At 40.7% G+C, this 24,750-nt stretch overlaps 1 protein-coding gene across 13 annotated transcripts in view; it reads left to right on the top strand.

Annotated features, from left to right (window-relative positions):
- LOC136430239 (signal peptide, CUB and EGF-like domain-containing protein 1) overlaps positions 1-24,750 on the top strand; it is a 58,826-nt gene that overhangs the window by 18,271 nt on the left and 15,805 nt on the right. For 8 of the 13 annotated variants that reach the window (XM_066420664.1, XM_066420669.1, XM_066420670.1 and 5 more), the window contains 9 exons: positions 2,281-2,403; positions 6,425-6,547; positions 12,541-12,678; positions 14,298-14,414; positions 15,008-15,133; positions 21,382-21,498; positions 23,716-23,838; positions 24,248-24,364; positions 24,512-24,634. In XM_066420664.1, the coding sequence (XP_066276761.1) occupies positions 2,281-2,403; positions 6,425-6,547; positions 12,541-12,678; positions 14,298-14,414; positions 15,008-15,133; positions 21,382-21,498; positions 23,716-23,838; positions 24,248-24,364; positions 24,512-24,634 (1,107 nt within the window). Of the gene's footprint in view, positions 1-769; positions 864-2,280; positions 2,404-6,424; positions 6,548-12,540; positions 12,679-14,297; positions 14,415-15,007; positions 15,134-21,381; positions 21,499-23,715; positions 23,839-24,247; positions 24,365-24,511; positions 24,635-24,750 lie in introns of those variants that run through there. The other 5 variants (XM_066420668.1, XM_066420676.1, XM_066420673.1 and 2 more) reach the window with 4 other exon arrangements.

The raw sequence follows: 24,750 nt of genomic DNA, 5'->3' as shown, positions 1-24,750 counted from the left end.
TTTGCCAGGCTTTGCTGCTGAGATAGTCCATCTTTTCAGGACTAAAAATAACTGCATTCAGACTAGAATTCGACATGGCGGGAGTAAGGAGCTGAGAACGGAAGAAATAGACAATGCGTATAGGAGACACGGAGGATGTCAATGTTGATTTGATGTCATGCCACGGTACCGGTCCCTTTACCGTCTACGTACGTGACACCGAGCGTCAGTTTGACCAAGGAAGTTATTGGTACGATGTGGTAGATGTGGTGATATAAATCCAGGCATACAAATGATAACTTTCTGTTTTGTCATTAAATAAGATATTTAATAGTAGCTAAGACTACGTACAACTGCCCACTACCGACCATGGCCAATGATGTTGAAGTGTAACGTTAACGTTAGTGTATGTGGCTCGAACCCTGTCGCGTGTACAGCAGTCATTAGCAGTGCTATACCTATATGTACAAGAGTCCCAAATGGAAGCCACATTGACCTCTGGTGGCTTGGGTCATGGCAACACTTCAACTAAGGAGGTTAAAGGTGTTAACCTCCTTGCCTCAACCATATAACGTCCTTGCTTCAACAGTCCTGTGCGTATGTGTTGACAACCCCGCATCGAATTTCTCTGTGCCATTTCCACTCTAACATTCTTTGAAACTAACAGTCTTAACGAAATGAAAGTTTGAGTTTCCCAATGTCACCGCTCTGTGGACGAGGACTTGCTGGAGGCCGCGCAGCATTATCACGCAACATCTGCTTGGAGAGGACTGATGAATGCAATCATTGCGCGTGCGCGATCCGTTAGAAACTCGTGCTGTGGTGACTGAGGATGCAGCCATTTGATTTGTGGGATTGAGGTTGAAGGAGTCTCTCAAGTCAAGGTGTCTTGGCCTTGGTTTACTCTGAAGAGGCCTTGGACTGATCTTTAAACGCGATGCGAACTATTTGTTGTCGTTTTATGTCCTTGTCATGCTGTTGTAGGATCTTATTGAGTTCTTCTTGGGCCTCGCTCTGTTCTTGAGCTTCCTCCGCAGATCCTCACCCCGTGACTTCTTGCTCGCGGCTTGGAGTCTGCGGTTCCTGTGTCATAACGTTTGACTTATGCTTTCTTTGCTCTTCTTTGAACTGTAACGGTATTTGAAGCAAGGACCACAACATTTGGCCAGACTCAATGTGCTCACCTTTTGCTGCATCAGTTTGTTGTTGTTGTTTGCCCCCCTCCCACGGTTGTGAAGTTTCTTGCGGGGGCAAGTCCATTTTGGAACATCAAAGGGGGGTCGGCAGTCGGATATTATTGAAGCCGATGACATACAGAGATTATTATTGGAAAGAAGTGGGGTAATGTTATAAATGTTGATAATAATTATCACTCGTCTTGATGTTTTTGAGTGGAACAGCCTTCCCACAATTTTACTAATGGCTTCGAAAATCTTCTTTTCACTTTCACAAACTTAAAAACATGCAAATAACGTTGTGTACAACTTTCAAAGTCAATCTTGATATTGACTCATCTTCAATATATTTTCAATATGTAGCAAAATAAAGTCTTGTGTCTACCCTGCCTGTTTATAGTGTGGTCAATGCCAACAAGAAATAAGGATACCCATTATGTACTGAGATTGTGCATAGCCATGTGACCATCTGTCCTGTGATGTCTGATTTAACGCATTCACATGCTACCGTCCCGAAGATTTTGACAAAACCAGATGGCCTGGAAAGATATCATTTTCCGTGTTCTTCTACCCATATACATGTAGGTTGTTCACAGGTTATATTCCTGCACACAATGGATTTAGGGACATCTGTTTGCTTTGGAACAAGCAACAAGAATGTGGACAAACATGTCACTGTGCTTTGTTTAGATGAAAGGATTACATGTGAATCCGTCTTATGGCTGTGACATATCTGGGAAATACATGCATGCCTGGGATACTTTCATGAGAGATGCCATTCTAGTGGCCACTACTTAAAGTTTAGGATCTGATACTACAACTTTTGAGATAGAGAAAATACAGGTGTGCCCAGCTGGCAAATGAAGAATGCTTTGGCTGGTGTCTTCAGTATACAAGTTATGTATAGTAGCCAAGTAGATTACAAAAGTGTAGAATAGCAGCACATTAGCAGTTGACTGAAGATGTTGCAGAAGTTTCTTCATGATTTATGTTATGGTGAAATTAATTTGGGAGGAGCAGTTATTAAAGAACAGCACCTCACTGTCTTTATATAACCGGACAAATACTAGTAAATCAAAGAACTTAGAGACAACAGTTAAGATTTCTTGTCATTTCTCCATTGCAGATGTGGATGAGTGTATGGAGGGCACACATGACTGCCATCCCAACGCCACATGCAGTAACACACCAAAATCATTCCGCTGCCAATGTAGACAGGGATACGTGGGCAATGGTAGACATTGTGAAGGTGAGTAAGATACATAATATATCAATATGGGTTATATCATTAGTGTCCATACATGTGTTTTTACCTGTGTGTGACATGCTGTATGTATGATTGCTTATTTCAGATGTTTGATTTTTCAGTACCTGTATCCTCAGACTTCATACATTTCCAATCAGTATGTGACTTTCCATGGAGAATAGCTACAATACATACCCTACTGTTAAGGTAATTACTATCCTTCAAGCAGAGGTTGGTGGGAAGATTGTGACCTTATCATATATGCCCTGATTTATTTCGTAAGGTTGGCAGAAAGAAATCAGGGCATCTATTTATTTATTTTGAATAAGAATGTCAGAATCTTCACCACCAACCTCTGCTTGGAGAGATACAGGCAGTGAGTCAGATACACACATTACACCCATAGCAAGTCAAGTCTAATCAGGACCTCTATCTCAGGTTGTCAGGTATAATTTCTGGGTTATCACACAGGCTAGTTTATCTCTAAACACCAGTTGATCTTCTTGTAAACACCATGTAATAACTGCAGACTATCTTATCAGCTGTGTTTCCATTTGACATCCCCCTGTAGTAGCTGTAGGTCTAGACTGGATAGCAATCCCGGTTCTTAAAAACAGAGACCTCTACATTGTACATTTAGATCCAATAAAAGTCCTTGATAGAACAGAGAGTTTTTTTTTTCTTTCTAAATGCTCTATTTTCATTGTAGGAGATCAAAAGTTGATACCTTACTTTTTTTTGCACATTTTGGACACTTGTGAAAAAGGAAAAGAGTTATTAAGCTATATGCCTAGCAGGGTAATAATGAATCTTCCTTGGTATTAGGTAGCAATGTATCTTAGAGTTTGAGCAAAACGCAGCTAAATCACCAAACTGACTTTTAGCTGCCTTCCCACACCTGTACTCCCGTTGGCACATCAGGTGTCCCCTAGACCAGGCACAGATGAATGGTAACAAAATCCTCACTAATCCATCTGGGATACAAACGAACTATAATGTTGCATGGCTCCTGGCCATTCGCAGGGAATCCAGGTTAGCTTTGTTTGACCTTCTCCCCTCAAACTGCTTACGCAGCGAAACACATTCCCACCAACTAGCTTACCTCCAAGCAGAGGTTTCGGTCAGGGGGCTAGGAGTGGCTGCGATTTTTGATATTTGCCTCCCTTTACCCGCTCCTAGCCCCACAACTGAAACCTCTGCTTGGAGAATAACTTGCTATATTGGGAGATGCTGTATTATTGGTAAGACACTTGCTCCTTTGCTCCTTTGCAGACTTTCAACTATTATAGATCCAATACAGTATCATATCATAGGAAAATGCCATCTTGATCCTGATAAAGCTTTCTATCTGACTGTTGATATGGACTGTCCTGTAAGAACGATGAGTTTACTACACTGTATCAGAAGAGTGTTATTTCTAACTCTTGCTTTCAGAATATGAAAAAGAAATAGGTTAAGTAGAGATTTGGGGTACATCATTTGACCATATTCCCCTAAAAGCCTGAGACTTGGCATAAATGTTGTTTACTACAGAGAGTCTTAAGAAGCAGTGTCTTATGCAAGTGTGCTATACCCCTTCAGAAGTCAGTTGCCCACGACAATGCCGAGGTTTATAAAGTGAAAAGAAGAATAATCACTTGTTTTTATATCTCTTTTCATCATCAGATCAGTTTCGTCTCTCCCCTCACAGTTCATCAGTTTTCAGATATTCAAGTAAATGACAGATAATTGTTCCACCACCTCAGGCCCTGGCATGTATGTTTACTTTACCAGGGGGCAAAAGCAATTACCTGTTGAAAAGGGGTGGGAGTGCCTAAACGGAGGGTCAACTTAATGTGATATTTCATGTGTGACCCTTCCACTGACAGATGTGTACTGACATTTCACTATTGTGACTATAGATACTTTGTCTGTAATCGTTGAATCAAATGACCTTGTATTGGTAACATACAAAACATAATGTCTGGTAGGATAAACGTTTCAATATTTTTCACGATGGATGTGTGATTACAGAGTCTAAAAATTGGGCTGGATACCATCAGAATTTGGAACTTCCTGTTGACATGTACAGAGCGCAGGAAACATACCATTTGTTTAGTGACACCCTGACTTATGGCATTGTGTATTATCTATATTGTGTATCATCAATTGTATCTGTCATGTCATGAATGGTTCCATTGTACGGTGTGCGCAGGTGTAGGACATGTTCTGACCTGCCGGCTGTCTGAGGCTGTTGCCAAATGTTTGATCAAGTCTCGGAGAACAAAAGCTTGTTCCACGTCCAGTCGCCCTAACATAATGCTTGTCATGTCCTCAGGCAGATACAATGATACGGTGTAACAGACTCGAGGAGTTGATTTTTTTATTCTACCTGACAATTATTAACATACATGCTACATGCAGACATCCATAAAATCATACTTACGTCCTATAAGACTTTGTACAGCAATTATTTGAAAGCCAAATGCCTATTCAAAAACCCTTACAACCATGTGCACTGTGTTTTGCGCATTTTGAATATTGGCCCCGACTATCATTAGGAAGATGAATAAACAGCAATGTCAAAATGTAACAAAATGCATTACTTGCAATGAAAATAAAGTAAGTTGCCCCATTTCAGTATTTGTATATTCATCAAGACAAGCAATCACAGAATCAAGTCCACATAAAAATCTACATTGTGTTAATTTGACAAGGATTATAGTGTATCGTTGACTTAAGGAAATGTTTAGATACAATGGACATCTCATTTTCCCAAAACAAACAGAATATTGTAAGGTGTTAACATAAAGAAACATTTAAAAGGCAGTAATTTTACCATCAGATAAGTACCCTGTAACAGCTGAAGGAGGTTTAAAAGGTATTTCTTAAAACCTCTTGTTTAGCCGAACCATCTGGTGTATATATAATTATGGGTATTTTGTGGGTTGAGTTGTCAATATCTGTCGCCAGTCAGTCTCTCTGCACAGTGTTACACAACAAGGATAATCATGAGAATCCTAGTGAACATTATTGGAGGTTTGCCACATTGTCGCTGCCTAATCACCTTCAAAAGGACCTGGCAGGGGCTAATCACACGTTTGTCCCAGATATGTCCAAATAGTGGGTTTTGGTTAGGAAATGATCCAAAAGGACGTTGTGGTATGGTCTGTAGTCTGTAATTGTCGGATGAGTGCAGATTGTTGTCACACTTGTAAAGAGCGCCTGGTGTGTGAATTTGGCAAGCCAATCGTTCTCAGACACTTATGATAAATCACGAATTCTAGGAACTGTCTGGATTTATCAAGCTGACCTGGAATAACAAGATGACTTGTTGAACTCCCCACCCAATAGATTGTACATGATTTCAGTCTTCTTCCAAATGATCTACGACTAGACAGTGGTGGACAATCTCAAATATTTGTCTATGACTATAGCTGTTTGCATTTTCATGTATTTTGTTTTATTCATGAAATATAAAAAACAGTTCGTAAACAGTTTAGATGAAACATGAAAACAGTTTGTTGACATATCATAGAAATGCTCGATGTTGATTTTAGGATGTTTGATTACTAGTATATGATCATTTTTTGTAGACCCAACATGACATGTGCTAAGAATTGCTTTGCATGCACAGGTGTGGACTGTAGAATCATAGGTTTGTGTGGCCCAGAACATTTTGTACAACTTGTTCAACAGCTCCCCCTTTGCCTATTGTTGGTATTGCAGAAAATATTTGCCCTAGGAATGCAAGAAAGTATGGGTGTTGATTCCTTCAAAATTTTGGGATCAGTGGTAATGACTGTGACCAACTGAGAACAAACCTTTTGTTGCATGTACAAAAGACCCTCTTTCTCTGTACCCCAAGTTCTTTGTTTTAGATTATTCTCTGACTCCTTTGCCATGGAAATTGAATCTATCACTGTGACAATATTATAAGTTATGTGTTAAGTCAGGTCTTAGGCAACCATTGAAAACCTCATGAAACATCAACTGAGGATGTACAATGTTTCTATGATGTATAATTGTGGGCTGATTGTTTCAGATGAGGATGAGTGTGCAGTGAATAACGGGGGCTGCGTACACGAGTGCACGAACACACAAGGGAACTACCGCTGTGACTGCTACGATGGCTTCATGTTGCACGACGATGGACACAACTGTATCGGTCAGTGGACATTTCATGACAAAATGGTTATCATCACATTGTGGTTGGTTATTAGATCAGTTTTGTGGCTTTGTTTTATTGTTTTATTTGGATTTAAGACAATGTGAAAGGGAGGGCAAAACAGGTGCATACGCACCTTAACAACTTGCCCTCCCACACGCTAAAGACAACACCAACAGTACAGTACTGTAAAAATCAGCTATATCTACAAATATACAATGCAGCTCGTAACATATTGCAATGAAGTATAGAAGGAATATGTCAAGGAGGATGGAGAAAACTAGTTTGGTGCAGGCAGTGAGTGCAGTGTCCTGATGGTACTGTTCTGAAGGGCACAATACTAGTACTGATGAGAAGGTTTATTGTAGCTTTAAAGTAAGGTCATACAATTAGGAGTTTAGATCTTAGCAGACTGTACACGTAGGTTCCCAGTTAGGAGGACCACATCTTGAGCATGTTAAAGAACCCGCAACACTTCTCAGAAAGAGTAGGAGTACACCCTAATGTCTGATGGCCCAGACCAATTAGTCCCTAATTGAAAGATGTATTGATCAACTCTACCTTTGAAAATTGATAGTGGTAATGTCCTGGCCGAACTCACATACACTGACCTCGCCCAGTGAATATTTTTAGTAGGCCTTTAGAGAAAAGCCCATATGATTTTATTTAAACATGACCACTGAGAATGAGCATGATCGAGAACAACTAAAGGGGAATGGGTAGCTGTGCTAAGCCAAGATGTGTTGATGTTGAGTGTTGAATCATAAAAGTGGAGCAAAGAAATATTTGAAAATCCACAAGTAGACTGCCTACGCTAGTAGTAGCACATAATTGCATGGGAAGGATACTGGTTTTGTATTCAATGTGTGTCGAGTTCTGCTTCCATTTTTGTAAAACATTGATTCAAGTACTACTAAGCAGAGGCAACAAATGTTGTTAGGACTGGCAGGTAATTTGACACAAGAAGTACAGTGTTCTACACATAACAGGGTTTTGTGGAGAACCCAAGCAGGCTATTTAGTTAACTCAATAGTCACCCAAGGAAGGCAAATGAGTCCCAGGCTCCCTGCCTCCTATTTTCCACAGTCTGCTGTTGTCAACACCTTTCAGCCCAGCCTTTCCTTGGAGCTTAGTGCGGACCCCAGGAGGACTGGGGGGAAGGGCTGTATTGCTGGAGAAGTCCCAAGTTCTCACAGTAGTACGTTGGCTGCTTGCCTTTAGAGGCAGATGGCTTGTCAATCATAATCAAAGTTATGTAGGCACTCTTCAAGTATTCTTTTCCTTTAATTAATTCTTCTGTGTTTAGACGTAATCAAGTCCAGCATTCCAGAATGAGCGATGTCAAATTCCCTACATTCTAGTCAAGCAGGACAATACACATGTACAAGGCTTGTACGTCAGCCTTCACTTGCTCTGACGTCTCCATCTTCGAAATAGGTCAGGTTCTTCTCAACTGTTAAAGGCTTGAATGTCAGACTTTTCAATGGCCAATGGCAAACACAAGACTAACAATAAGCAGGGCTAAAATCTTTAATGACATCACCATTGCACATATATCGCACAAATGAAAGCACCGAAATCAAGGATTTTGAGAGGATTGTTTCCCCTTCCCTTGAACTTGAAGTTGAAGATAAGAAACTGTGCTGCTTGTCTGTTGAAGTGTCTTAAGTGGTTACGTATATAAGGGTGGAGCTGTAAGTATCAGCCTGACGCTTGCTAAGAAGTTCCGTCACCACCTCTAATACTGCTCCCTCCCAAGAATTCAGCATTTCCCTCAAGAAGTCTTTAATTGGCTGGAAAGTGAAGAGTGAGGAAGCCAAGATCTGGCATTCTTCCCTTCACCCATGGCAACATCTTCACTGGGCGACACTTAAACCTGTCTTAAAGCAATCTCAAGTATTTGCAAAATTTGTGAGCTGTAGATATGATTAAATGCCATATTTTTCAACCAGCTGTCCCTACTATCAAGCTTTTCTGCAGATGGCTTAATATATTGTCATAGATATATGCAATATATGTGCCACATACTTTAACAGCTATCAGTGGGTACCCCTGGCCAATAGGTATAAAACATGTGGAAATGTCAGAGACGGGGGGCTTGAGTGTGGAAAGATTATGGAAAACTGTAGGTAACTTTTACTTATCTCATGCCATGTATATGAGATAATATACTACAAAGTTATCTTAAGCAGTCATCCTTGTCCTGGTTTTATGACACCTTACTAATGCTAAAGTAATCTGGATTGACCAGGGAAGTAATGACTGGCCTTAATGCAGTATTAAGTGGCTCTATAAAACCAAGGTCAGCTTTATTACTGTGACCTTGCAGGGAGTGAATTTCACATTCCCTATGCAAAGAGCCTTAAGTGTGACCTGATTCACTGAGGTGCGGAATTCACGGGTTTGATGTGAAATTTTAATTTGATCCAAGCTGGGGAGTGACATTACCAAGCAGACACTGTGGTGGCTAATTGCAGGATTAAGTTACTCTAAAGAAATGTAGACATGGAAAATATCCACTACGTATCAGACGCTCCATGGCTTTCTCAAATTAAACTATTTTTCAGGTGCATTGCTGTCACTGTGTCAAACAAAACAAGCAGTTTTGTATGGACTGTCTGTTTTTCTGCGTTTTGGTGCGCTAACAGCGGAGAGAAATCTATAGATGGCAGTTATAATCTTCCGGATGAAGCCAGATTTGCAATCATCTTACAGCATTTAATGCCATGTTTTAAATGTAGGTCAATTCTGGTGGAGCCTTTCAGGCCCCAATACTCATACTAATAGGCTGCTATTTGGTGATTTTGTAGGTCTTTCTATAAAAAGCCTTGTTTTGTTTGTAGAACAGTGTCTCTTACTATTTTACAGTAATTTCAATCTGCACTTCTGGATGGGCACTTTGGGCAGTGATTGTCTTTTGAGAAACAAAAGACTTATAAGACTTAAGAGCAAGACTAGTGACTAAAATACATAGATTCAAGAGTTTCTATTCTGTTGTGTGGTAAATTTTATGTTCACTGTAAAATATTGTACATTTTATCAGTAATTATAAAGGTCTCCTGTTTGGATTAAAAACTTATACTTAGTTAACATGATAATTTTTTTTGTGGCCAAGCTCCAGGAACAATTAAAGATTGTCTTCAACCTGTTTGGATTTAGCAAGATTTTGGTTTCTCCAGAAAACCCTTTAACTGGTCCCAGTCTAAACAGGGTCTCAGTAAATTGTCCTCCCTGGATCCTTTTCCAATGAGCTGCAGAAACCACAGACGCATGACAGCCTTTTTACATGCTTGGAATATCTCAGATGTTGCCTTCGATTAGGGGCTTAACTAAAAAGGCCCAGAATTGGGTGTTAATTTGTTTTCAGTGGTCTTTAACCACCATTGTGTACAGCCCTTTGCAGGTCTTCCTGCAGAGTAATTGATGAGGTGGGGAGTGAAAGTATCAAGATAAATCTCAGTCTGAGCCTTCAAGACACTCTGTTTACGGCTTTGGCAGGAGACGTTATTCCTTAAAGTAGTCTGGACTAACCAAGCTTTCCCTGGGTAATGAGAATCTTTTTCCTGCTTTGAAGATGAATTGAAAGTACTCAAGAATCTTAACTGAACAAATATGGAGGACTGAGTACATTTTTAGGTCGCCAACATGTTTATTTGAATTAAAAGAGGTTCTAGTAAAAAGGTAGGTCAATTTCAGGAAGGAAAAGGCCATACCAACATTCTTTCTTGGAGTCAGATTTTTTAAGGAAAAACAATGATCAGACAGGGCAAAGTAGCAGTTACCTTACAATATAAGGCATTATAAGGTGCTACACAAATTACTGCACAGCAGTTGCAATTAGTACGTACAATGTCATGAAATCTTTAAACTGGTTATTGTTGAAGTTAATACAGGTGAGTAATTATTTGCACTTTATTATATAGAGAATGAAAATTTGATATACGAAGTAGACACTATATATTATACTGTTAGACACCAGACAAAGGTAAACACTGTAAGTTTCTCTGTTCTGTCCTGTATAGAAACGGTGAGTTAGACCAGATAAACCCCACTTGTCAGGATAACTATGTTCAGGCCTTGGTAAGTATTCTGAACATTTTAAGTGGATTTCCAACATTTTTCAAGGAGAGAACAGTCTGCCTGTTTAATGAAAGTTTAAAGAAGCACCTTTTCCTGGGAACATGTAATGTTGTCCTGTGGGAAATGTTACTAAGGTTATGTGTTTGTGATGAGAAACAACATTACCAAAAACAGACCACATTTTCTACTTACAAAGGGCACATACACACACCTATAAATGTAATAGGTCTGTAGATCTAGATTAAGTACATGTATTTGGGGAGGGTCAGTTTCAATCAACTTAACTTGTAAAAAAAGATGAAAAATGGGTTGACAGCCTTAATAATAACCTCAATGTTGTATTTATGACAAGAACTGTGAGATGCCTAAAGATACATGTCCTAGAAAATTACTGCAAAAGTTTCAGACCTACAGTTGGTATGGAGGACAGGACATACAATGTAATTTGTACCTTCGTCTGTCTATCTCTCCTTCCGTTCTCTCTTGTAAAATACATCTCTGACATCTGCATCTCTTCTTAACCTTCTCCTGCTGCCTAACTCTGTAACTAATGGGGTGCCAACAGCTACTTCAGTGTGCTAAAGGTTTAGGTAAATTTATCTGTTCCCTTGACCCTTGACCCTCGTGAAAAGTGGCCATTAAGGTCCTCAAGGTTAGATAGAGGGACAATCATTCTAAGTTAGACAGTGCCATTGAGAGAAGTGCATGTCTTGTCAAGGGATTGGGCCTCGTTCGTGTATAAGAGGCAAAAAAAAGATGATTAGGCCGTTCAATCAAGGAATGGAAAACTTTGCTACGGTGAAATATGATAGATATCACTCAAAAATATCTGTTCTTTCATGTGTGCAACTCGAACTGACTCTCCAAGCAGCATTTGTCTCCTCTGTTGTAACCCAAAGCATTTGGCCCATGTTTCCTGCAATACCTTCAGCTTTCTTTGGCAAAGAAGCGACTGTGCTGAAAGCTATTGACATCCTGCCGGCACGCTCATGGCTTTCTCCCACAGCACCGGCTCTTGACCTGCCCTACAGAAAACATCCCAGCCAATCTGTCCACACTTGTAGGGGAAATAAACTCTGTCAGGGGCAGGAAAAATAAACACGCCATTATGCCGTGGTTTATTTTCACTTCAAGGAGAATTTGCCAACTTGACGTTTTGGAAACAGTAAGTAGAACAAGCTGAGGGACGTGAGCTGGCACAAATCCAGTGTGGACACGTCTCAGTGGGACATGATGCGTACGCTTCATACATACATAGCTGGGGTATGGTGGTTCGTTAGAATGTCTTTTACTGTTGGCCGCCTACTTCATTCAGTATCAAAATAATGTCGTCCATCTGGAAAGGAACTTTCAAACAACCCCTCAAAGTGTGAGGGGATATAATGTATATCAGAAAGAGTGAAAGACTGCACCAGCTGATAGTAGGAGGACAACAAAATGTTCACTCAATATTGAGTGATGAGGTTAGAAAAAAATTCATTTTACCCTATACTTTTCAAATGGTCAATTCCATGGCAGTTGAACCTTTAGAGAGTGAGGCTTTCATAGGATACAAATATGCATCCTATTGTTACAATAGTGATACTGGAAGCATGGCTAAGATCTGGTGATGATATTCATTGGACTGTTGAGCCAGTGGTTGCCTAATTTGCATACTGTTATTAAGGATAATGATTTTTGATTGGGAGAAGTGTTATTAGCATGATACCTGTATTTGAACATTTCCAGGTGACAACAACATTGCTGCCTGAACTTTCCAAGCCTTCATAAATATTTCTCAAATCAATTAAAGATCATTCCATGCCAAGCTATTCACAACTGAAGAAAAGACAAATCCTTCACCAAAATGCATTACTGTATATATATACAATGTTCTGTATCCAGCGATTGATTGCCCTTTTTCCCCCTCCCAGATGTTGATGAGTGTGCGGTAAACCGCGGTGGTTGTCAGCAGATCTGTCTGAACAACATGGGGAGTTATGAGTGCCGCTGTAGCGCAGACTTTGTCTTGAGCGACAACGGCCACACCTGCATCAGTAACAAAGGTAGTGGTGAGCACACATTCTATGGTTTTGGTCCAGGTTAGATGAGTTAGCTAGATGGTTGTGCAATGCCACTTTTCTGCATTTATGTTTCTGAACACTATGCCATGGTGGTTTGTGATCAGGGCTGTGTCCAGGACCCGTTCCTTCCATCCCAGGACGAAAATTTGCTTGTTGGGATGGAAAAATTTCATCCGGCTTGTTCTTGGTCCTTCCAAAAAATCTCAACTTCATGACACAAAATTGTATGTTTATCAGCTTAAAATGGCAGATTTAACAATGAAAATTAACTAGGCTCCCAAACAATGACTGAGACAGAAAAAAATTAAAGCTGGAGACAGCCCTGCTGATGGTGACCTATATGTGTCTGATTCAACAGAATTGCTACATTAGGATGATGTGATATGCAGATCATGTCATCAAGATAGCACTTAATTGTAGTTTGTAGTGATGGTCAAAGTATCAATTTTACAATCATTGTCAAGTATATGTTTAAAAAAGGGACATTTTTAAGGCAGTTTATAAACTGATTGAAGAGTAAAGCAAGACTTATCAAGTACAGTAACCGGGGAAATAGAAGCAATTGCCCTCTGGTTTTATGATGGAACAATCTTAGATCGGTAGTGCAAGTGCCGTGTGAGGAGGGTTCCTGGCTGGTGCTGTCAACAGGTGCCGATCTCAGTGTGTAACCTGACCCAGCGCAGTGTGAACCTTCTCAGTTGGAGCGTTATCTGGATGTTGACAAGGACTATTCCAAACACAGCAAAGTTTTGTCTATAAACCCTGCACTATACCCCAGTAACCTGGCCTCTGTCGTGTGATTCAATCCAGCCCATGTCAGGGAATAGTGTTAGTTGCTAACTTGCTATGGTAAATGATTCTGACTCACTATGAACATTTCGTGAGAAATATATATAGAATACAATACCGTGGAGGCCGTGGGACGATGCGACCCGAGGGAGGACCCAGGGACCGAGGGTCATACGAAATACACCGTGTTGTATTGCCATACCCACCCGAAAAACACACATTTCAAGGTGAAATGCTCCAGAAGTTGAGAGAGTTTTGTGTCCTCGAACAAAAAAATTGAAACAACATGGATTCCATCTTCCAAATCCGGTATTCGAATTTTTCAACAGCGGCGCAACTGTCGCACTCGAAATGCATTACAAATATTCTATGGAAGCCTGTAATAAAAGTAGAACCCAGTGTGATATCGAAAGTTATTGCCCGGTACGGAACACCTGTATCAAATGTTTTTGCGACGCAAGTATGACATAAGCAGTTTTGATATTTCATATCATGTTGACAAAACTGTGTGTAGCACCATGTCAGATTTGAGTGGATGGTTTGTTGTCATTCACAAGTAAATTTGGTGTATGTAATAATTGTACAATATAGTTAAACAATACCCTTGAAAGTTTAAAGTTATCAAAACTGAACAGAATATAAACAAGAGAATAAAGTAAGTTTTTCTCTTGTATACCACAAGCCATCCTACATGTAGGCTTTGAGACCAAAGTGTCACATTTTCTTGCTAGCTTGAAAACAGTTTGTTTCACCATGATGAAGGGGTTGGAGTATTTTGACTATAGCAATGAAGTCAGGATGTTGTGATGTCTTTCCAGGGAACTGTAAGAAACAGGAACATGGTTGTGCCCACATCTGCCAGGAGACCAACAGGGGAACAATCTGCCAGTGCAGGCCTGGGTTTGAACTTGCTCCTAACAGGAAGGACTGTATAGGTACAGTGGAAAATGTACTATGAATGATGTGTGTACCCTGCTGCGTAGACAAATGCAGTGATTATCATACACAGCTAGTCCTGATATCAGCAAAACGAAATTAGCCTTTTTTACATTATGACAATGTCACATGTCTTTACTGTAGTATATCATGCTGCTAATTATCATGTCTTCTGAAAGATAATAAAGCTCGAACATTGACCCTTGTCCTGTGGAAGCCTATATATAGGCTCTCTCTATATATAGAGTCTGTATGTGGGTCCTGTATATGTACGGTTTGGGGGTATTTTTCACACATCACACTGCAGTGAAACGCACCAAATGCAGAAGTAACAATGCCACCACAGCGTAGAAAAATCAAGGGAAAATGACCTGATTAAAAAATCAAATTAATGAAATAAATTGTATAAAAAACGTCAGCAGCACAAGGGTTAAGACAATATTGGATGACAGGAGTGCTTCATGTAATCATAATGCCAGTAACACTTTTATACCTAATTCCATGGATTCAATATAAATTTAGATTTAATCTAGCAGCTTTTGTTTAGCTTTGATCATGCCATGACCAGCAGTCTTCTTCTTCTCATCTGCAGTGACGTGTTCCCATGGTAACGGAGGCTGTCAGCATGAGTGCCAGGATACGGACAATGGGCCAGTCTGCACCTGTCACCTGAACTATCTCCTGGCCTCTGACGGCAAGACTTGTATAGGTGAGTCTGGTAAGACACCATTCTTTATCTTCTCAGCAGGGTTTAAGAGTACTTGTATACAAATGTTGTATAATGTATGCGTACACTAATGGGTTTACATTTCTATGTGTATGTCATGGATTATATTGGTGTATGTCTTAGTCTTGCTCACTGTATATTTACATTGGACCTGGGTTCTTTTGAAGAAAAAGTCCATGTTGAAATTACAGTACCTACCTCTTTTCATATAGGTTTATGATCACCTATTGATGAGTTCCACAATTGGGATGCTTTTTTGGACCCTGGCTGGTTCACATGTGTTACTTAGGCTTACATTTGTCCCTGTAGGGGACTTCGAAGCCTACAGGTCCACTGTTATTCAAAAGAGCCATCTAGTGGTGAGAACCGGTACTGTATGAGCTCAATTCTTCTCATGTTGCAGCATTACTTCATACATATAACATTCCTACTGGTGTTTGAATGTCCAGGACATGCTGCAGACAAAATAGCTGGCAAAGAAAATGATCCTCAGAAAATAATGCATACCGGCATAAAGCCCTGCGTGCAGTGTCTCAGATAGGAATCCAACACCTCTGGTATGCCGCATGTGTCACCCTTCTCTGATCTCCATACACCTGATAAAGTGGTGTAAGCAGGTCCTTAGTAACAAGAGGAATTCCAGATATCATGTCTAAACAAATCATGGCAAGTCAGTCAAGTACCATATAAGTGCAGGCGTTTAAGTGCGGTGTATCGTTTGATTGAAAATATGGAAAAGGCCGAGTGAGTTTCGTTCGAGTTTTGTGCGGCGATTTCCCTTTTCCGCAGGCAGGGATGTATGTTGTGCATCCATCTGATGCCCTGCACGTGGTATGTGTGTTTAACTCTGTTGAGGATTGACACAGACAAGGCTTGAAAGGCAATATTGACACAGTGGCAGGCTGGCCCGCAGTGTTTGTTTCTCAGAGCTGTCCAACTGAGATGTAAGTCATTACAAATTCATTTTCCACCCGGGCGGAAAGGCAGCGGCACTTCAAAAGCCCCAGTGCAGGAGACGGGGCACATCCTCGGCAAACAGCGCGGTCGCAACGGTGTGGCTCCCGTCCTGAATGGTGCAAGGCTTAAAATATTTCTACCTTAATACAGCGGGTTTTTGGTTACAAATTGGCAGGCGGGTCTGACAGTTTACGTAGGAGTGCGGAGCAGTGCTGGGCCGCTGCTGGTGCGTGCAGACTTGTGCCGGCTGCGGGCGGTGACGGCCACCGTTTCCAGTGAACCTGACCTGCCCCCTGCAGACTCTCCGTACAATGCATCCTTTCTAGTCCCCGGGGGGTGCCCAGCTCAGCTGATTGGCAGTTGCACGTTGTCGATATGGGTTGAGCTTTACTCGTGTTGCACTGAGGCCTGAAGACGTACTCTGCAGTGTTTGTGCTTCCTCCTAAGAACCCTTCAGGATTCAACAGGATTACCCCTTCTCTTGTGATGGATACACAAAGAAGACTTGTGCTCCTGTCATGCCTTATCTGCTTGTGTTTTTCCTGGACCAAAGCTAAAGGTAGGTACTTCTGTCTCCCCTCTCCTATAAGCATGCTGCCCATCTGGACTGCAGGATATGTGTATCCTTTTCTGTTTACTTCTCTTGTCCTGCTTGCAAATGTGTCTGCAAATATTGGGGATGTCTACCAAACTTCTTTCTTTGCCTCTTCTGACATTTTGGGGTTAAATATTTCCAGTTGATCATGATGGTACAAAAGTATGCCATCAAAAGTTTAGTAGTGTTCCAAAGATATTAAGAGATTGACAAGAAAAGCCAGCATTCTCTACTGTATGGTACCATTTGGAGATTGGCTTAATATGTTTATCTATGGGATTAAAGCCCTGAGAAAACAGTTTAAACAGTACTTAAATGTGTGAAGAAAACTTCTTTCCCATTTGAAATTGCTGAGCCATTCTGTTCTTTGCAACCCTTTCTTTTTTCTTCATTTTGCAGTACTGTCTAAGGTATAGCTCCCCAAAAGTTTGTTTTATGAACTTTTGGCAATAATGGTTCTCAAATAGCAATGGTAAATGTCTTTTGACCTCTGGAACTACGAGTTTTTTTACTGTTTTTTTTATCATGTTTTGATGCCTAGCAATTTGCCTAGCAATTTGCTAGGCACAGGTAAAGTACAATGTACAGTCATGTACTAGTACTAGCACTTGATGTCCCAAACTCAGCGGCTTTCCTGAACAAAACACCTTATATGAATGAGGCTTCTCAAGCTCTTATTTTTTCCTGTTATTTGGACATCACAGTACATTTTGGAACAGTTGGCCACAGATGTGTTTTCAGGTCCCAATGAAGACTCATGAGGAATTCCACAAATAAAGATGCTACTTAAGACATCTATTTTAAGCACTGACCTTTTGATGACTGGGGAAGGCAATGAATTGGTTCCTTAGGCAAACTATGCTGGCACTCAGGACTTCTCGACGAATAGAAAAGCTTCAGAAGCCGTGATAAAGGCTTGGTTCTTGTCCCCTTTAGAATTCTTTGTGACAGAGAGAATGTGTTAAAACCTAACCCAGATAGGCACGTTATCAATAGTATGACATACAAGTAACAATACGAGGACCTTAGGTTGAATGAGTTTCTCCTTTACTGTAAGTATTTTTTATGTGACCAAGCGGAGACTAAAAGTCTTAGTTTGAAGGACAAATGAATGTAGATTGCTCTGATGCATGCATGTTTTGTATTTCTCCTATCCACTTGCCTCTTATTTTTTTGATATAGAATTTCTGCAGATGCAAACTGTGGTCTACAAGGGTTAGAAAGAGATTAATGGACCTTCTGGGTGTTTTTTTTTTTTGCAAGCAAAGATGTCCAGGACATGATTATGTGTGCCTTTAAGCTTGGAGAGTTTATTTTGGGCCAGTCATGTCACTACATGAATGTCGTGAGTTGTCAGGCACCAGTGTTCACAGGGGTTAGAGGAATGAGGGCAGTTGTCAAGCTTGTACTGGCACTTTGTTCAGTTACGTTGAGTTTTAGTCATACAAAGGAAGTAAAGACTTTTATATCATCAGTCACTTAGGGGATTTTTACTCTTGTGCTTAACTCACACAGTAATCATTACATTCTTAGTCCAAATAGAAGCATTGAAAGTGCATGTAAAAAAGAGGGAGAGAGACATGTATTTGTTTTGCTAATAAGTTGTCTTATATTGTATAGATATTATAGTGTGTACCAAAATATCGTGAAGGAATAGTCAACAGGTGTATGATAGCATTCCATGTCCAGCCTAGTAATGTCGAGGGCTGTCAGCCCGACTGGTTCTACATGGTTATGGTGTCTGGCCTACAAAAGGTAAGTGGTCATGGGAAGGCAAGGGCAACCAATCGTGTAACCCGATTCAATCAAAGCAGTCATCAGATCCCTGGCCGAACAGTGCGCACTCCACGCACCAATGCCGCCCCTTAACTTACATGTCCAAGTACCCCGCCCTCAGGAAGCCTACCAGTGCTTCTGAAGTGGCAGATGGCTTTGTCCTGTTCAAATCGATACACAACCAAGTTTACTTTAAGCACATGTACAAAATGTACCTCACTTCAGAGGTGTTCAGCCAAAAGCTGAAAGGAGTGGGCAGGCCATGGTTAACTGACAGTAGTTGCCGATCCTTTTACGTGTGTACTTTGAAAGTCTGACAAGGCATTGTAATATGCTATATACGTACAGTTGGCACAAAGTAGGCTTTACAAGATACACAGTCACAGTTTATATGATTCTGTATTATAGCAGACTTCTTTAGAATCAAAATTTTTTTGGTAAAAATTTACTCATCATTATTTCCTTGGATGGTGTCGCCCTACAACATTACCACAAGTTTGGTGTCACTTTGAAAGGAGAGAGATTTGGAAAACAAATTGTCAGCTGCACTTTAATTTAATTCATCTTCTGAGTCATCTTTTAAAATGAAAGAGCAGCGCTAGCTGTCATCCTCTGACTTCTCCCAGAGGAGGATGACTTGTTATCTTTCCCGAGACTTCCCCTCATTGTAGCCAACTGCCTTGTCCTTGCCAATATGCTATGTTCTAGGAAGACCAGTCGACAGTAGAGAATGCAGCAGTTCTGTTCCAGTCACTTCAGGAAAAACGTCTAACACTATTTCTAACTTTATCTCCAGACATGTTTTCCTACTCTTGTCCTGTCCAATCTTTCCTGATGCACCTGACCAGGTCACAGGATGTTCTTGAGCTTTGTGTTGACTGTGAAGTCAACTTGAAGTAATCTTTGTTTTCTTTAAGTTCCCATTTCCCCTCATTAGTTGTGGCCCGGGTCCATGATGTAGAGACCCAGTGTCAGCCCCCACTAAGTACATGTCATTTATTGCCTTATGCAATCAGCTCCTACCCCAGGATGGATAGAAGCCAGAGCTGTGAACTGGTCATGCTGCCTGAGAGAAACTGCAGGCCTTGTCTGCAACCATGGCAATGCCTCGTTCCTCCTCTGACATCATGCATGTAGATAACGCAATATTTGATACGCAGATTCTTGACTGCCGCCATGGTAATGCGATGTTCCTTTTCTGACATCATGCATGTAGATAACCCAATATTTGATACGCAGATTCTTGTCTGCAATCATGGCAATGCAATGTTCCTCTTCTGACATCATATAGATATCTCAATATTTGGTGCGCAGACTCTCAACTGTTTTAAACGCTACAGTCAGGACTGCTCCATCAAACATAATCGACTTTGCAAACTGTAGCTGAGATGTATAAATTTCTATAGTTGGGAGAAATTTTATATTTGTGTTTAGTGTGCTACTTTTCATTCAGTACAAAGATTCTGCTTGGATGTTGACTTTGGAAAACCACAACAAGTTTGGTTTGATTTTTAGATGTCACAGTTTTCCCTGTCAGGGTTTGAAACCATTTCTAGATCTTGTAGTGGTGTTTACTCATTGAAGGAGAAGGAACATTGTTAGCAATACAGTGTAACATATAGTCTTACTAGTGGTTGTAAGTGATTGGATCACACATACCATTTGTAATTGGTACATACTCTTTATTAAAAGTAGTAGATTCATATTCAGTTAAGTGAATGAATGATTGTGGTATCTCATTTAAGAGAAAAGTAAATTGTTGAAGCCAGTTCATTGGATGTTTCTTCAGCTATGCACGGTCGTTTCCTGCAGGATACCTGTAGTGTTTCAGCAGGACTGCCAGATCCTGTTCTGGCTGGACATGCCTTACCGACATAATCCAGAAACCTAATCTGACTGGACTGTAACACATCTGAGTCGCTCCTGTTTCTCTGTTTACAGAGAACTGCGAAGGCTCACCCCTGTGGTGGCATTATCTCTCCAAAGGGCACACCGTTTCACCAATATCTAGCACACCCTGCATTTTTTGTTGACAGGCACATTTTTCTGGAGCTCTTGCAAAGTGAAATGTTTATCTTTATTCTTGGCCGAGGTTTTTGTAAAGAAGAATGGTACGAGCATTGTGTTGGTTTCAGGAGTCGGTCTCGGCCAGGTCGAGGAAACTTTAAATGCCTCAAGCCATTTCCATTTCAGGTGCCTGAGTTGTACATGTACATGTACAAGTCGGTGCACTCGGACAACTTCCACATTATGAGTAGGATACAGATTTGCCTTCAGAAGGGAGCTAATAAAATTTCCTGACAACATAATGGTGTAACACTTGTTCTGATCTATCCTACAGACCCTGCTGGGTTGTATATTTTATGAAATACCAGGAGCTCCAGTGAGGATGACCCAGACTGGACCTCTAGGGCTTGATGTGTTGTCACTAACATTGCTATGCAGTCAGTCGGGGGAACAGTTGTTGCTATTATCATTCTTTGCTCTGTCACCAAAACAAGTTTGTTGCCATACAATTTCACAGATGTTTTCCCAGTCTCAACTTTGTTGATGTTTTTCAGGGTTTTTGCTCTTCAGGAAGACTCCCATGTCCTGATAAGGGATATAACATTACATTCATAATATGTTGTATCATGTTGTCAAATCTTAAGGTTGTTAGTTTAGAACTACCGGTAGTCAAGTCATATACAGTTGGCCTGTCATACAATGTACCTATCGTCAATTATTTCAATCACCATTTTTGTCATTTGTATGGTACATGAAATTTTTGTTCCCCCTGTATCCGAAAGCATTTTGTTCATTTTGTAATCAGCAGTTTTAATTACTTTTTAAGTGGAGTTTCACTTCTAACAACTTTCAGAACAACTCGAGGTAAAGTTGAATTTTTATGTATGACTTTCATGTTTTTCAGAGACGTGTGCTGTGAATAACGGGGGCTGTGACCGGCAGTGTAAAGATACGCAGAGCGGCGTACGCTGTAGCTGTCCTGACGGATTCACCTTGCAGCCAGATGGGAAGAAGTGTCTAGGTAAATATTACTACTTTCTCATCCATGGACAGAATTAGTCGCAGCCTCTGCTGCATTCAAGTTCATCTTACGTCTGATTGAAGTAACCGTACCAAGACTTCTGCTTTCTTAACCTCTGAACTTTACGCAATCCCGTGTGGTGTAAAGTTCAATCCCCCCATAGAGTGTTGGCACAAGCGTGGACGAGATGGGCCTCTCATGCGTCAGCCGGAATTGGGAAACTTTTGATGTTGTGTGTTTAGGTTGGGCAGAGGCATTCCTCAGGAACTGTATTACATGTACTTCTAAGTCGGTTCGATAGCCCGATGAATAACATTTTATACCGCAGCTTTGAACGTTGTGCTTTGAACACCAGCGGAGGAGTGCACTTCCTGTGGAAAAGACTTTGGACGATAACTTGTCTGTTGACCCAGGTCTCCTCAGTTCCCACGTTCTATCATCCAGTTTGATTGGCCTTTGCATTAGAAAAGAAGTAGTCACCCATAGTCATATTTTATCACTAGTCTCTTAGGCTCAGTCTAATAAAAAGCACATTCAACATGAAAAAACAGGTAAGTTCTTACACCATTCACTTTTGACTCGAGTGGCTGGAAAGGATTAGATCTAACTTCAAGAAAGCTTTACTTTTCTTAAAGGAAAGCACAATGGTCTATGCCCTGATGCTTGCAATCAAAGATCAACTACACGTTCATGTTTGCGACCAATGCATCGGCAATGCTGATCCCTTTTAACCTTAGTTTCCAGATGATCACCTCTGGTAGCCAAAGTTTACCAGTAATTCGAACACTTTGTTTCGGGGATCACTCTGTGCACAATGCCTTACTTTACTTGCTGTGTAATTATTTTGTGCCAAGGGGAACATTATACCAATATAAGCATGCTCTCAACAAATGGTCCAATTCATAAAATGCGAGTGGAGTCAACAGTCTTAGATAATGTTACTGTTGTCAGAAAAGTCTGGCCAAAACATGTGCATGATCACTTTGCTTATGTCCAGAAACCACAAACACGGCTCTCCAGTCCCAAGTGCTTCCCAAACAGTCACTTTCTTCGGAACGTAAGATATACGGCTTTACCCCGCAGTCCATGTGTTTGTGTTGGACATGGTTTCTTCATTTAAAGCCAGAAGGCGACACCCTTCCCCATACAAAATGTGCCATGTATGGCAACCTCTTGTACAGATGTTGTGAAAGAGTCCCAGTGTTTGCTGAGCACACCATTTCTGCCCTTGTTTATTTGATGTCACTTGGTATTTTCCACTCCTGACATCCGGTGGCTGCCACACTTTGCAGCCACATCAAACCCAACTGTACAATATGCCGGCTTGGACTGAGTTCAGAATCAGATGACAATGGCAAATCTTTAAATACATTACTATATATAAAGACTCCAGTCTGAGTCACTGGTCCAAAGGCACAGTAAACAGGAAGAGGACATGCAGAAACCGCACATGTCCAGAAATATGGAGAGCTTTTTGTATGGTTGTAAACTTGTAATAATATGATATATCCTACTTCATAATGAAATTGCATACTTATTTCGTAACTTTCAAATACAGAGAACAGTAAGAAATTTGCTGAAAATTTAAGCAAATTCTACCAGAATTACATCATTCAGAAAGAAAATTAGCCCTGCAGGATGGCGCATGCTGTTGAAATGTGCTCAATTTAGAGTATTTCTAACAGTGCCACCATGCAGACCCAATCAGTACTGCACCATGGGTGAAAAGTCAACTATACAAGACTGTAAGAAATATTCTAACCTCCATGGTAAAGCATTATTCTATTTTGCACGCAATCAAGTTTTGGTCTTGCTCAGTTTTCATGTTTTTCAGACTGAGGTGATTGTCTTTCCACCTTTGTAGTTCTTGCACACTTCAGCTTAATGTATCTGTGATCGTGAATGTCCTTTGTTTCATTGCCAAGACCCGGATGAAATCTTAAGCTTTTGACCTAATGTAGATATTATAAAACACAGTTATGCAAATACTGTAAATGCAGAAATGTCTGTGGTGGTTTTACGTTTTTGTCCAATACTGTAGCAGTATCATGTGACTATAACGCTGCCGCAAACTTAAAACTGCCACAAACACTCGCCATAGCGTGAAATGAAAACCACGCAAACTTAAATGCTTTTACAGTATTAGCTCATTTGAATGATTCATGAGTTTCCTTGCTTTCCCGGTAACATGGCCACTTTTTCTCTTGATTACTCCAGATGTTGATGAGTGTCGTATCGGCAATGGTGGCTGTGATCATGACTGTAGGAACACAGTGGGCAGCTTCACCTGCTCCTGCCACAAGGGGTACAAACTGCTCACCAATGAGAGAACCTGCATAGGTATGTGTCTGCTGAAAGGTGTGAGAACTGTAATGGATTTACATGTACATGCATTTACATTTGTGAACGACTACTACTTTTAAGACAAGAAAGATTACCATGCTGTATTACATTCAATGGCATACCTGGGTGGGGATTGCATTCAATATTTGTGTTTTGGACCAGCTGCAGTCTAATAGGTATGTCAAATTTGTAAAAAATTCTACACTAATGTATGATCTGAATAAAACAAACAAACAAACAAACTGGAAATATCCTATGGTGCGTTTGCTAACATAATCTTACATCTTAGCACTAGTGCTGTTCTGGTCACCATAGATTTTTTACTGTATTGCATGGGCTTCAAAATTGTGTTGCATGGGCTTGCATCGAAGTGAAATGTGCTGACGTGATGTCTTCCACCCAACAGATATAGACGAGTGTTCCATCAACGGCACGTGTGACCACACCTGTGAGAACACACCTGGTAGCTTCTGGTGCTACTGTAACCAAGGTTACCAGGCCTATGGCATCACACATTGTGGAGGTCAGTATTATTTGCACCCGTGTAGCAGGTCTATATTCTATATCACGATTGAGAAAATGGAGTCAAGTAGTTCAAGAAGATTGACTTGTTGGAGTTGACAAGTTGCTTGATATGTCAGGATTAAAGCAGTTTTTACATTATTTGCAGATATTGATGAATGTTCAATAAACAATGGTGGTTGTCACCATACCTGTAAGAACCACTTGGGGTACTACGAGTGTTCCTGTCGAGCTGGGTACAAGCTGCACCCCAACAAGAAAGACTGCATAGGTAAGTAATATCCTCAATGTGTCCATATTGTATTGTGAATCCTCAACCTGTCAGCATTTCTTGTCATGAAGAAATTACTTTTTGGTAAAGGTGCGGTCACATTCGTCATAGGTCAT

The sequence above is a fragment of the Branchiostoma lanceolatum genome, chromosome 3 (genome assembly GCF_035083965.1).
Source record: "Branchiostoma lanceolatum isolate klBraLanc5 chromosome 3, klBraLanc5.hap2, whole genome shotgun sequence".
NCBI classification, from domain to species: Eukaryota; Metazoa; Chordata; class Leptocardii; order Amphioxiformes; family Branchiostomatidae; genus Branchiostoma; species Branchiostoma lanceolatum.
The sequence above is the reverse complement of the archived record's forward strand: the minus strand, read 5'-3'. Positions and strand labels throughout refer to the sequence as shown.